This window comes from Nerophis ophidion, linkage group LG22 (assembly GCF_033978795.1).
Source record: "Nerophis ophidion isolate RoL-2023_Sa linkage group LG22, RoL_Noph_v1.0, whole genome shotgun sequence".
NCBI lineage: Eukaryota > Metazoa > Chordata > Actinopteri > Syngnathiformes > Syngnathidae > Nerophis > Nerophis ophidion.
Window position 1 is genome coordinate 9,321,383 of NC_084632.1, and position 16,110 is coordinate 9,337,492.

At 43.9% G+C, this 16,110-nt stretch overlaps 1 protein-coding gene across 1 annotated transcript in view; it reads left to right on the forward strand.

The window, feature by feature from the left end:
• LOC133540533 (guanine nucleotide-binding protein subunit alpha-11-like) overlaps window positions 1-16,110 on the forward strand; it is an 83,630-nt gene that overhangs the window by 39,906 nt on the left and 27,614 nt on the right. The window contains exon 5 of the mRNA XM_061883208.1: window positions 15,073-15,201. Within this exon, the coding sequence (XP_061739192.1) occupies window positions 15,073-15,201 (129 nt within the window). The remainder of the gene's footprint in view (window positions 1-15,072; window positions 15,202-16,110) is intronic.

The following is a 16,110-nucleotide window of genomic DNA, read 5'->3' on the forward strand; positions in this document are numbered from 1 at the left end:
GGAAGTGTCACTCGTGATGTCACGAGTTTGACCAGGCGGTAATACTAAGCATGCGCTAATTATTTTGCGAAGCAGTAATTCAAGGCATGCGCATACTATATGCCCTGCGGCAATTCAAGGAAATATGGTATACACATATATACAAACACACACATATATATATATATATATATATATATATATATATATACATACATACATACACACTAGGGGCGTGGGAAAAAATCGATTCAAATTTGAATTGCGATTCTCACGTTGTGCGATTCAGAATCGATTCTCATTTTTAAAGAAATCGATTTTTATTTTCTAAAATGTATTATTATTATAATTTTTTTTTATCAATCCAACAAAACAATACACAGCAATACCATAATGCAATCCAATTCCAAAACCAAACCTGACCCAGCAACACTCAGAACTGCAATAAACAGAGCAATTGAGAGGAGACACAAACACAACACAGAACAAACCAAAAGTAGTGAAACAAAAATGAATATTATCAACAACAGTATCAATATTAGTTATAATTTCAGCATAGCAGTGATTCAAAATCCCTCATTGACATTATCATTAGACATTTATAAAAATTTAAAAAAAAAAGAACAATAGTGTCACAGTGGCTTACATTGGCATCGCATCTCATAAGCTTGACAACACACTGTGTCCAATGTTTTCATAAAGATAAAATAAGTCATATTTTTGGGTCGTTTAATAGTTAAAACAAATTTACATTATTGCAATCAGTTGATAAAACATTGTCCTTTACATTTATAAAAGCTTTTTACAAAAATCTACTACTCTGCTAGCATGTCAGCAGACTGGGATAGATCCTGCTGAAATCCTATGTATTGAATGAATACAGAATCCTTTTAAACCGGGAAAAAAATCGTTTTTGAATCGAGAATTGTGTTGAATTGAAAAAAATTAAATAAAAAATTTGAATCGAATCGTAACCCCAAGAATCGATATTGAATCGAATCGTGGGACACGATTGGTACCGGGCCGCAGAATAATTTTGTATTAATTTTTAAATTTGTTTATTTATTTTTTTATTAAACCAACACAAAAAACACAAGATACACTTACAATTAGTGCACCAACCCAAAAAACCTCCCTCCTATCCCCCCGCCGGGCCGCGGGACAAATTATCAAGCGTCGACTGGTCCGCAGCTACAAAAAGGTTGGGGACCACTGACATAAATGATTAGCTGCCTTAGGTAAATAAACCATTACAGTAAGTAGTGGCGTGCAGCCACTAGAGGGAGCTAGTTCCTCTCAGACCAGACACCCTCAGGGCATTTCAATGAGACAGAGGATCCATGGCTCTTTGAAGGGAGCCCATCTCAAAGAGCCGGTCCTTTAAAAGAGTACTTCATAAGACTGGCTCGTCCATATATATATATATGAATATATATATATATATATATATATATATATATATATATATACATACATGTATTTTGTTAGGTTACTTTTTTTTCATCAGAGAAACAAAAAGTTGTGGCAGTAAAATGATAAAAGTGTCAGTGTTTGTTGTTAACGAACCCCAGGATGCAGAAACGGAGGCAAGCATTGAATAAGGAAACATGGTTTTAATATACAATACTAGAACAAAACCAAACAAAGTGTACAAACAAAAAGCACGCACATGGGCGGATAACAAACTAAGAGAGCTAGCATGCGAACTAGAAAATAAACGGAGCTTAGCATGGAAGCTAGCAAAAACAAAAAGGCCAAGCGTGGAAGCTAGCAGGTCTCAAACAGGAAACAGAAGTCGTACATGAAATATAAAAACAAACTTGGAAAGTGAAGTGAATTATATTTACATAGCGCTTTTCTCTAGTGACTCAAAGCGCTTTACATGGTGAATCCCAATATCTAAGTTACATTTAAACCAGTGTGGGTGGCACTGGGAGCAGGTGGGTAAAGTGTCTTGCCCAAGGACACAACGGCAGTGACTAGGATGGTGGAAGGAGGAATCGAACCTGGAACCCTCAAGTTGCTGGCACGGCCACTCTACCAACCGAGCCACGCCGAAACAGGGAACAAAAGGCAGTTGGCTAAAAAACGCAATCAAATAAAGCTTACCGCAACGCTGCATTGACAAAACACGACACGACAGGCAGCAACGACAAGAGCGACATCGACATGACTATAATCCAGCACTGACTGGAGGAACAAAGCAAGTAAATAGGAGCAGGCTGATTGACACCAGGTGTGGCCAGGTGCCAATCAGCCGCAGCTGAGGCGAAAACAGCAAACAGGAAGCTGAACCCAAATAAGAGTGCTGACAAGAAATACTACACACACAAAGGAAAAACTAAAACACACACAAACTATCAGTGGCAAGCCTGACAAAAAGCTCAGCCATTTAGCTTTTGTTTTTGCAAACGTTCCACAAGAGGATTTCGTTTGGCCATTCTTCGACAGTGACGTCACTACCTTTATTACCAATTCATTACCATGAATTGATTAATGTGGACCCCGACTTAAACAAGTTGAAAAACTTATTCGGGTGTTACCATTTTAGTGGTCAATTGTACGGAATATGTACTCTACTGTGCAATCTACTAATAAAAGTATCAATCAATCAATCAATCAATCAAAATACCTAACACTTTGCCTTGCCTGACCTCACACCCGCGATGCACCCAAATGCTCCGTTTCCTTTCACCTTTTTTAATTTTGTTTTTTATTCTCCAGCTGCTAATATCTGTTTCTATTTCCTGATACATCGGCTAAACCCTCCAGTCATTTCATGCGCTTTTTAAAGTCCTCCCCCAAGTTAACTGTCTGCGCGCGCATAATAGTAGCATTCTCATGAATGAGTAGGGTTGGGCGATATGGACAAAAAAAGTCTATCTCGATATAGTTTTACTTAAACTTGATATTCGATATATATCTTGATATATTTTTCAGTGAAAATAGTTATATTCATGTTAATAATATTTATGTTTGAGCGAAATTCAGTGAAATTGAAGTGAATGACAAGTGTACTGTAAACACTTTTATTAACCAGTTAGTCAACATGGTTATTAACAGAATATAAACAGTCTAAGTAGCACTGAATTACATGACATCAATAAAAGAGAAAAATATTATTTCTACATAAAATAAATAACTTAGCTGTGCAAATAAGACAACAGGTATCAAACTCAGCTAAAAAATACATTTGCAAGCAGGCACTTTTTAATTTCCAGTGTAGAAGGTAATGAATTGTCACACACGTATGGTTCTGTGGTCCTACTAGACTACATGTTTGTGGTCCTACTAGAACACATGTCTGTGGTCCTACTAGAACACATGTCTGTGGTCCTACTAGACTACATGTCTGTGGTCCTACTAGAACACATGTCTGTGGTCCTACTACAACACATGTCTGTGGTCCTACTAGAACACATGTCTGTGGTCCTACTTGAACACATGTCTGTGGTCCCACTAGACCACATGTCTGTGGTCCTACTAGAACACATGTCTGTGGTCCTACTAGAACACATGTCTGTGGTCCTACTACAACACATGTCTGTGGTCCTACTAGAACACATGTCTGTGGTCCTACTTGAACACATGTCTGTGGTCCCACTAGACCACATGTCTGTGGTCCTACTAGAACACATGTCTGTGGTCCTACTAGAACACATCTCTGTGGTCCTACTAGAACACATGTGTGTGGTCCTACTAGAACACATGTCTGTGGTCCTACTTGAACACATGTCTGTGGTCCCACTAGACCCCATGTCTGTGGTCCTACTTGAACACATGTCTGTGGTCCTACTAGACCACATGTCTGTGGTCCTACTTGAACACATGTCTGTGGTCCTACTAGACTACATGTCTGTGGTCCTACTAGACTACATGTCTGTGGTCCTACTAGAACACATGTCTGTGGTCCTACTAGAACACATCTCTGTGGTCCTACTAGAACACATGTGTGTGGTCCTACTAGAACACATGTCTGTGGTCCTACTAGAACACATCTCTGTGGTCCTACTAGAACACATGTGTGTGGTCCTACTAGAACACATGTCTGTGGTCCCACTAGACCACATGTCTGTGGTCTTACTTGAACACATGTCTGTGGTCCTACTAGACTACATGTCTGTGGTCCTACTAGACTACATGTCTGTGGTCCTACTAGACACATGTCTGTGGTCCTACTAGAACACATCTCTGTGGTCCTACTAGAACACATGTGTGTGGTCCTACTAGAACACATGTCTGTGGTCCCACTTGAACACATGTCTGTGGTCCCACTAGAACACATCTCTGTGGTCCTACTAGAACACATGTGTGTGGTCCTACTAGAACACATTTCTGTGGTCCCACTAGAACACATGTCTGTGGTCCTACTAGAACACACCTCTGTGGTCCTACTAGAACACATGTGTGTGGTCCTACTAGAACACATGTCTGTGGTCCCACTAGAACACATGTCTGTGGTCCCACTAGAACACATCTCTGTGGTCCTACTAGACCACATGTCTGTAGTCCTACTAGAACACATGTGTGTGGTCCTACTAGACTACATGTCTGTGGTCCTACTAGACTACATGTCTGTGGTCCTACTAGAACACATGTCTGTGGTCCCACTAGAACACATGTCTGTGGTCCCACTAGAACACATCTCTGTGGTCCTACTAGAACACATGTGTGTGGTCCTACTAGAACACATGTCTGTGGTCCCACTAGAACACATGTCTGTGGTCCCACTAGAACACATCTCTGTGGTCCTACTAGAACACATGTCTGTGGTCCCACTAGAACACATCTCTGTGGTCCTACTAGAACACATGTGTGTGGTCCTACTAGACTACATGTCTGTGGTCCTACTAGAACACATGTCTGTGGTCCTACTAGAACACATCTCTGTGGTCCTACTAGAACACATGTGTGTGGTCCTACTAGAACACATGTCTGTGGTCCCACTAGAACACATGTCTGTGGTCCCACTAGAACACATCTCTGTGGTCCTACTAGAACACATGTCTGTGGTCTCACTAGACCACATGTCTGTAGTCCTACTATAACACGTTTGTGGTCCTCCTAGGGCACATGTCTGTAGTCCTTCTAGAACACATCTCTGTGGTCCTACTAGAACACATGTCTGTGGTCCTACTAGAACACATGTCTGTGGTCCTACTAGAACTAATCTTTGTGGTCCTTCTACAACACATGTCTTTGGTCCTACTAGATCACATGTTTGTGATCCTACTAGAACACATCTCTGTGGTCCTACTAGAACTAAATCTGTGGTCCTACTAGAGCACATGCCTGTGGTCCTACTAGAACACATCTCTGTGGTCCTACTAGAACAAATCTCTGTGGTCCTACTAGAACACATCTCTGTGGTCCTACTAGAACAAAAGTCTGTGGTCTTACTAGTACACGTCTGTAGTCTTACCAGAACACGTCTGTGGTCCTACTAGAACACATGTCAGTGTTCCTACTAGACCACATGTCTGTGGTCTTACTAGAACACATGTCTGTGGTCCTTCTAGAACACATGTCTGTGGTCCTACTAGAATTAATCTCTGTGGTCCTACTACAACACATGTCTGTGGTCCTACTGGAACACATGTCTGTGGTCCTACTAGAATACATGTCTGTGATCCTACTAGAACACGTCTGTGGTCCTACTAGGCCACATGTCTGTGGTTCCACTAGACCGCATGTCTGTGGTCCCACTAGTACACAGGTCTGTGGTCCCACTTGAACACATGTCTGTGATCCTACTAGAACACATGTCTGTGGTCCTACTAGTACACATGTCTGTGGTCCTACTAGAACACATGTCTGTGGTCCTACTGGAACACATGTCTGTGGTCCTACTAGAACACATGTCTGTGGTCCTACTACAACACATGTCTGTGGTCCTACTAGAACACATGTCTGTGGTCCTACTAGAACACACGTCGATATAGTTTTACTTAAACTTGATATTCGATATATATCTTGATATATTTTTCAGTGAAAATAGTTATATTCATGTTAATAATATTTATGTTTGAGCGAAATTCAGTGAAATTGAAGTGAATGACAAGTGTACTGTAAACACTTTTATTAACCAGTTAGTCAACATGGTTATTAACAGAATATAAACAGTCTAAGTAGCACGGAATTACATGACATCAATAAAAGAGAAAAATATTCTTTCTACATAAAATAAATAACTTAGCTGTGCAAATAAGACAACAGGTATCAAACTCAGCTAAAAAATACATTTGCAAGCAGGCACTTTTTAATTTCCAGTGTAGAAGGTAATGAATTGTCACACACGTATGGTTCTGTGGTCCTACTAGACTACATGTCTGTGGTCCTACTAGAACACATGTCTGTGGTCCTACTAGAACACATGTCCGTGGTCCTACTAGACTACATGTCTGTGGTCCTACTAGAACACATGTCTGTGGTCCTACTAAAACACATGTCTGTGGTCCTACTAGAACACATGTCTGTGGTCCTACTTGAACACATGTCTGTGGTCCCACTAGACCACATGTCTGTGGTCCTACTAGAACACATGTCTGTGGTCCTACTAGAACACATGTCTGTGGTCCTACTACAACACATGTCTGTGGTCCTACTAGAACACATGTCTGTGGTCCTACTTGAACACATGTCTGTGGTCCCACTAGACCACATGTCTGTGGTCCTACTAGAACACATGTCTGTGGTCCTACTAGAACACATCTCTGTGGTCCTACTAGAACACATGTGTGTGGTCCTACTAGAACACATGTCTGTGGTCCTACTTGAACACATGTCTGTGGTCCCACTAGACCCCATGTCTGTGGTCCTACTTGAACACATGTCTGTGGTCCTACTAGACCACATGTCTGTGGTCCTACTTGAACACATGTCTGTGGTCCTACTAGACTACATGTCTGTGGTCCTACTAGACTACATGTCTGTGGTCCTACTAGAACACATGTCTGTGGTCCTACTAGAACACATCTCTGTGGTCCTACTAGAACACATGTGTGTGGTCCTACTAGAACACATGTCTGTGGTCCTACTAGAACACATCTCTGTGGTCCTACTAGAACACATGTGTGTGGTCCTACTAGAACACATGTCTGTGGTCCCACTAGACCACATGTCTGTGGTCTTACTTGAACACATGTCTGTGGTCCTACTAGACTACATGTCTGTGGTCCTACTAGACTACATGTCTGTGGTCCTACTAGAACACATGTCTGTGGTCCTACTAGAACACATCTCTGTGGTCCTACTAGAACACATGTGTGTGGTCCTACTAGAACACATGTCTGTGGTCCCACTTGAACACATGTCTGTGGTCCCACTAGAACACATCTCTGTGGTCCTACTAGAACACATGTGTGTGGTCCTACTAGAACACATTTCTGTGGTCCCACTAGAACACATGTCTGTGGTCCTACTAGAACACACCTCTGTGGTCCTACTAGAACACATGTGTGTGGTCCTACTAGAACACATGTCTGTGGTCCCACTAGAACACATGTCTGTGGTCCCACTAGAACACATCTCTGTGGTCCTACTAGACCACATGTCTGTAGTCCTACTAGAACACATGTGTGTGGTCCTACTAGACTACATGTCTGTGGTCCTACTAGACTACATGTCTGTGGTCCTACTAGAACACATGTCTGTGGTCCCACTAGAACACATGTCTGTGGTCCCACTAGAACACATCTCTGTGGTCCTACTAGAACACATGTGTGTGGTCCTACTAGAACACATGTCTGTGGTCCCACTAGAACACATGTCTGTGGTCCCACTAGAACACATCTCTGTGGTCCTACTAGAACACATGTCTGTGGTCCCACTAGAACACATCTCTGTGGTCCTACTAGAACACATGTGTGTGGTCCTACTAGACTACATGTCTGTGGTCCTACTAGAACACATGTCTGTGGTCCTACTAGAACACATCTCTGTGGTCCTACTAGAACACATGTGTGTGGTCCTACTAGAACACATGTCTGTGGTCCCACTAGAACACATGTCTGTGGTCCCACTAGAACACATCTCTGTGGTCCTACTAGAACACATGTCTGTGGTCTCACTAGACCACATGTCTGTAGTCCTACTATAACACGTTTGTGGTCCTCCTAGGGCACATGTCTGTAGTCCTTCTAGAACACATCTCTGTGGTCCTACTAGAACACATGTCTGTGGTCCTACTAGAACACATGTCTGTGGTCCTACTAGAACTAATCTTTGTGGTCCTTCTACAACACATGTCTTTGGTCCTACTAGATCACATGTTTGTGATCCTACTAGAACACATCTCTGTGGTCCTACTAGAACTAAATCTGTGGTCCTACTAGAGCACATGCCTGTGGTCCTACTAGAACACATCTCTGTGGTCCTACTAGAACAAATCTCTGTGGTCCTACTAGAACACATCTCTGTGGTCCTACTAGAACAAAAGTCTGTGGTCTTACTAGTACACGTCTGTAGTCTTACCAGAACACGTCTGTGGTCCTACTAGAACACATGTCAGTGTTCCTACTAGACCACATGTCTGTGGTCTTACTAGAACACATGTCTGTGGTCCTTCTAGAACACATGTCTGTGGTCCTACTAGAATTAATCTCTGTGGTCCTACTACAACACATGTCTGTGGTCCTACTGGAACACATGTCTGTGGTCCTACTAGAATACATGTCTGTGATCCTACTAGAACACGTCTGTGGTCCTACTAGGCCACATGTCTGTGGTTCCACTAGACCGCATGTCTGTGGTCCCACTAGTACACAGGTCTGTGGTCCCACTTGAACACATGTCTGTGATCCTACTAGAACACATGTCTGTGGTCCTACTAGTACACATGTCTGTGGTCCTACTAGAACACATGTCTGTGGTCCTACTGGAACACATGTCTGTGGTCCTACTAGAACACATGTCTGTGGTCCTACTACAACACATGTCTGTGGTCCTACTAGAACACATGTCTGTGGTCCTACTAGAACACACGTCTGTGGTCCTACTAGAACACGTCTGTGGTCCCACTAGAACACATGTCTGTGATCCTACTAGACTACATGTCTGTGGTCCTACTAGACTACATGTCTGTGGTCCTACTAGACCACATGTCTGTGGTCCTACTGGAACACATGTCTGTGGTCCTACTAGAACACATGTCTGTGGTCCTACTGGAACACATGTCTGTGGTCCTACTAGAACACATGTCTGTGGTCCTACTAGAACACATGTCTGTGGTCCTACTACAACACAAGTCTGTTGTCCTATTAGACCACATGTCTGTGGTCCTACTAGAGCACATGCCTGTGGTCCTACTAGAACACATCTCTGTGGTCCTAATAGAACACATCTCTGTGGTCCTACTAGAACACATCTCTGTGGTCCTACTAGAACACATCTCTGTGGTCCTACTAGAACACATCTCTGTGGTCCTACTAGAACAAAAGTCCGTGGTCTTACTAGTACACGTCTGTAGTCTTACCAGAACACATGTCTGTGGTCTTACTAGAACACATGTCTGTGGTCCTTCTAGAACACATGTCTGTGGTCCTACTAGAATTAATCTCTGTGGTCCTACTAGAACACATGTCTGTGGTCCTACTAGGCCACATGTCCGTGGTTCCACTAGACCGCATGTCTGTGGTCCCACTAGTACACAGGTCTGTGGTCCCACTAGAACACATGTCTGTGGTCCTACTAGAACACATGTCTGTGGTCCTACTAGAACACATGTCTGTGGTCCTACTACAACACATGTCTGTGGTCCTACTAGAACACATGTCTGTGGTCCTACTAGAACACACGTCTGTGGTCCTACTAGAACACATGTCTGTGGTCCTACAAGAACACATGTCTGTGGTCCTACAAGAACACATGTCTGTGGTCCTACAAGAACACATGTCTGTGGTCCTACTAGAACACATGTCTGTAGTCCTACTAGAACACATGTCTGTGGTCCTACTAGAACACATGTCTGTGGTCCTACTAGAACACATGTCTGTGGTCCTACTTAGAACACATGTCTGTAGTCTTACCAGGACACATGTCTGTAGTCTTACCAGGACACATGTCTGTGGTCCCACTAGACCACATGTCTGTGGTCCCACTCGACCACGTGTCTGTGGTCCCACTCGACCACATGTCTGTGGTCCTACTTGAACACATGTCTGTGGTCCCACTAGACCACATGTCTGTGGTCCTACTAGACCACATGTCTGTGGTCCTACTTGAACACATGTCTGTGGTCCTACTAGACTACATGTCTGTGGTCCTACTAGACTACATGTCTGTGGTCCTACTAGAACACATGTCTGTGGTCCTACTAGAAGACATGTCTGTGGTCCTACTAGAACACATCTCTGTGGTCCTACTAGAACACATGTGTGTGGTCCTACTAGAACACATGTCTGTGGTCCTACTAGAACACATCTCTGTGGTCCTACTAGAACACATGTGTGTGGTCCTACTAGAACACATGTCTGTGGTCCCACTAGACCACATGTCTGTGGTCTTACTTGAACACATGTCTGTGGTCCTACTAGACTACATGTCTGTGGTCCTACTAGACTACATGTCTGTGGTCCTACTAGAACACATGTCTGTGGTCCTACTAGAACACATCTCTGTGGTCCTACTAGAACACATGTGTGTGGTCCTACTAGAACACATGTCTGTGGTCCCACTTGAACACATGTCTGTGGTCCCACTAGAACACATCTCTGTGGTCCTACTAGAACACATGTGTGTGGTCCTACTAGAACACATTTCTGTGGTCCCACTAGAACACATGTCTGTGGTCCTACTAGAACACACCTCTGTGGTCCTACTAGAACACATGTGTGTGGTCCTACTAGAACACATGTCTGTGGTCCCACTAGAACACATGTCTGTGGTCCCACTAGAACACATCTCTGTGGTCCTACTAGACCACATGTCTGTAGTCCTACTAGAACACATGTGTGTGGTCCTACTAGACTACATGTCTGTGGTCCTACTAGACTACATGTCTGTGGTCCTACTAGAACACATGTCTGTGGTCCCACTAGAACACATGTCTGTGGTCCCACTAGAACACATCTCTGTGGTCCTACTAGAACACATGTGTGTGGTCCTACTAGAACACATGTCTGTGGTCCCACTAGAACACATGTCTGTGGTCCCACTAGAACACATCTCTGTGGTCCTACTAGAACACATGTCTGTGGTCCCACTAGAACACATCTCTGTGGTCCTACTAGAACACATGTGTGTGGTCCTACTAGACTACATGTCTGTGGTCCTACTAGAACACATGTCTGTGGTCCTACTAGAACACATCTCTGTGGTCCTACTAGAACACATGTGTGTGGTCCCACTAGAACACATCTCTGTGGTCCTACTAGAACACATGTCTGTGGTCTCACTAGACCACATGTCTGTAGTCCTACTATAACACGTTTGTGGTCCTCCTAGGGCACATGTCTGTAGTCCTTCTAGAACACATCTCTGTGGTCCTACTAGAACACATGTCTGTGGTCCTACTAGAACACATGTCTGTGGTCCTACTAGAACTAACCTTTGTGGTCCTTCTACAACACATGTCTTTGGTCCTACTAGATCACATGTTTGTGATCCTACTAGAACACATCTCTGTGGTCCTACTAGAACTAAATCTGTGGTCCTACTAGAGCACATGCCTGTGGTCCTACTAGAACACATCTCTGTGGTCCTACTAGAACACATCTCTGTGGTCCTACTAGAACAAATCTCTGTGGTCCTACTAGAACACATCTCTGTGGTCCTACTAGAACAAAAGTCTGTGGTCTTACTAGTACACGTCTGTAGTCTTACCAGAACACGTCTGTGGTCCTACTAGAACACATGTCAGTGTTCCTACTAGACCACATGTCTGTGGTCTTACTAGAACACATGTCTGTGGTCCTTCTAGAACACATGTCTGTGGTCCTACTAGAATTAATCTCTGTGGTCCTACTACAACACATGTCTGTGGTCCTACTGGAACACATGTCTGTGGTCCTACTAGAATACATGTCTGTGATCCTACTAGAACACGTCTGTGGTCCTACTAGGCCACATGTCTGTGGTTCCACTAGACCGCATGTCTGTGGTCCCACTAGTACACAGGTCTGTGGTCCCACTTGAACACATGTCTGTGATCCTACTAGAACACATGTCTGTGGTCCTACTAGTACACATGTCTGTGGTCCTACTAGAACACATGTCTGTGGTCCTACTGGAACACATGTCTGTGGTCCTACTAGAATACATGTCTGTGGTCCTACTAGAACACATGTCTGTGGTCCTACTACAACACATGTCTGTGGTCCTACTAGAACACATGTCTGTGGTCCTACTAGAACACACGTCTGTGGTCCTACTAGAACACGTCTGTGGTCCCACTAGAACACATGTCTGTGATCCTACTAGACTACATGTCTGTGGTCCTACTAGACTACATGTCTGTGGTCCTACTAGACCACATGTCTGTGGTCCTACTGGAACACATGTCTGTGGTCCTACTAGAACACATGTCTGTGGTCCTACTAGAACACATGTCTGTGGTCCTACTAGAACACATGTCTGTGGTCCTACTAGAACACATGTCTGTGGTCCTACTAGAACACATGTATGTGGTCCTACTACAACACAAGTCTGTTGTCCTATTAGACCACATGTCTGTGGTCCTACTAGAGCACATGCCTGTGGTCCTACTAGAACACATCTCTGTGGTCCTAATAGAACACATCTCTGTGGTCCTACTAGAACACATCTCTGTGGTCCTACTAGAACACATCTCTGTGGTCCTACTAGAACAAAAGTCCGTGGTCTTACTAGTACACGTCTGTAGTCTTACCAGAACACGTCTGTGGTCCTACTAGAACACATGTCAGTGTTCCTACTAGACCATATGTCTGTGGTCTTACTAGAACACATGTCTGTGGTCTTACTAGAACACATGTCTGTGGTCCTTCTAGAACACATGTCTGTGGTCCTACTAGAATTAATCTCTGTGGTCCTACTAGAACACATGTCTGTGGTCCTACTAGGCCACATGTCCGTGGTTCCACTAGACCGCATGTCTGTGGTCCCACTAGTACACAGGTCTGTGGTCCCACTAGAACACATGTCTGTGGTCCTACTAGAACACATGTCTGTGGTCCTACTAGAACACATGTCTGTGGTCCTACTACAACACATGTCTGTGGTCCTACTAGAACACATGTCTGTGGTCCTACTAGAACACACGTCTGTGGTCCTACTAGAACACATGTCTGTGGTCCTACAAGAACACATGTCTGTGGTCCTACAAGAACACATGTCTGTGGTCCTACAAGAACACATGTCTGTGGTCCTACTAGAACACATGTCTGTAGTCCTACTAGAACACATGTCTGTGGTCCTACTAGAACACATGTCTGTGGTCCTACTAGAACACATGTCTGTGGTCCTACTTAGAACACATGTCTGTAGTCTTACCAGGACACATGTCTGTAGTCTTACCAGGACACATGTCTGTGGTCCCACTAGACCACATGTCTGTGGTCCCACTCGACCACGTGTCTGTGGTCCCACTCGACCACATGTCTGTGGTCCTACTTGAACACATGTCTGTGGTCCCACTAGACCACATGTCTGTGGTCCTACTAGACCACATGTCTGTGGTCCTACTTGAACACATGTCTGTGGTCCTACTAGACTACATGTCTGTGGTCCTACTAGACTACATGTCTGTGGTCCTACTAGAACACATGTCTGTGGTCCTACTAGAACACATGTCTGTGGTCCTACTAGAACACATGTCTGTGGTCCCACTAGACCACATCTCTGTGGTCCCACTAGACCTCATGTCTGTAGTCCTACTATAACACGTTTGTGGTCCTCCTAGGACACATGTCTGTGGTCCTACTAGAACACATGTCTGTGGTCCTACTAGAACTAATCTTTGTGGTCCTTCTACAACACATGTCTTTGGTCCAACTACATCACATGTCTGTGATCCTACTAGCACACATCTATGTGGTCCTACTAGAACTAAATCTGTGGTCCTACTAGAGCACAAGCCTGTGGTCCTACCAGAACACATCACTGTGGTCCTACTAGAACACAGGTCCGTGGTCTTACTAGAACACATGCCTGTGGTCCTACTAGAACACGTCTGTAGTCTTACCAGAACACGTCTGTGGTCCTACTAGAACACATGTCAGTGGTCCTACTAGACGTCATGTCTGTGGTCTTACTAGAACACATGTCTGTGGTCCTTCTAGAACACATGTCTGTGGTCCTACTAGAATTAATCTCTGTGGTCCTACTAGCACTAATCTCTGTGGTCCTACTACAACACATGTCTGTGATCCTACTAGAACACATGTCTGTGGTCCTACTAGAACACATGTCTGTGGTCCTACTAGAACACATGTCTGTGGTCCTACTAGAACACATGTCTGTGGTCCTACTAGAACACATGTCTGTGGTCCTACTAGAACACATGTCTGTGGTCCTACTAGGCCACATGTCTGTGGTTCCACTAGAACACAGTTCTGTGGTCCTACTAGAACACATGTCTGTGATCCTACTAGAACACATGTCTGTGGTCCTACTAGACCACATGTCTGTGGTCCTACTAGAACACATCTCTGTAGTCGTACTAGAAAACATGCAATTTGCATGAAGAACAAATTGGTTCTCATCGGTCACTTGTAAGAGTCATTCAAAAGACCTGAATGGTTGACGAGGGTCACATCTCTAATTTCACTGCCCTCCTCCACCTGTTGCTGACTCTTTTTGAACTTTTTCTTCTAAACCTCAGGACTTTTTCCCCTTCTCCTGCACTTGGAGATGCAGCAGCTTTCAGACTTTGCCTCGTGTTTGGTCCTCTGTGTTTGCAGAGCAGCTTAGTCATCAAAGTCCGCGTGGCTGATAAGTGACAAAGGCGGTCGGCCATAAAGCCGTGGTCTGTACACAATGCGATACGCTCCGTTCTTAACCTTTCAGTCATTTTTAATCAATGCTAATTCATCAGGTATGCTACCGTGTGTCATTTGTGTTTGTTCTGCACATATGGCAGCTGTGCTAGCAAACCACTGTCCTCTCTTTGTCTTTCAGCTACATGAACAATCTGGAACGCATCGCCGCCCCGGACTACATCCCCACAGAACAGGACGTGCTGAGGGTCCGATTCCCCACCACGGGCATCAACGACTATTCCTTCACCATCGAAAAGATCACGCTCAGGTTGCTGATATTATTGCGAATGAATGAATGAATGATTGGGATTGTGTTGACTCACAAATCTCCTTTAAGCTGAGTTGACTCGTGCTTTGTCATTTGACACAGAGCTCCCTCGGTCTAATTACAGCACATCGTTAGTGTGCCAATCATGACAGTCAAGCATGTTGCGCATTTTGGATCAGTTCCCAGGTGTCACAATACCCCAAAGCGTCAAGACTTAAAGCACAAACCCTGGGAAAAGAGCCCTGTTCAAAGCAGTTTAGGGTGTTGAGAGAAGGTGATTAGTCCTCAGGATGGTACACTCTCAACAATTACTAACCCCGTTTTCATATGAGTTGGGAAACTGTGTTAGATGTAAATATAAACGGAATACAATGATTTGCAAATCCTTTTCAACCCATATTCAGTTGAATGCACTACAAAGACAACATATTTGATGTTCAAACTCATAAACTTTATTTTTTTTTGCAAATAATAATTAACTTAGAATTTCATGGCTGCAACACATGCCAAAGTAGTTGGGAAAGGGCATGTTCACCACTGTGTTACATCACCTTTTCTTTTAACACCACTCCATAAATGTTTGGGAACTGAGGAAACTAATTGTTGAAGCTTTGAAAGTGGAATTCTTTCCTATTCTTGTTTTATGTAGAGCTTCAGGCGTTCAACAGTCCGGGGTCTCCGCTGTTGTATTTTACGCTTCATAATGCGCCAAACATTTTCAATGGGAGAAAGGTCTGGACTGCAGGCGGGCCAGGAAAGTACTCCCACTCTTTTACTACGAAACCACGCTGTTGTAACACGTGGCTTGGAATTCTTTTGCTGAAATAAGCAGGGGCATCCATGATAACATTGCTTGGATGACAACATATGTTTCTCCAAAACCTGTATGGACCTTTCAGCATTAATGGT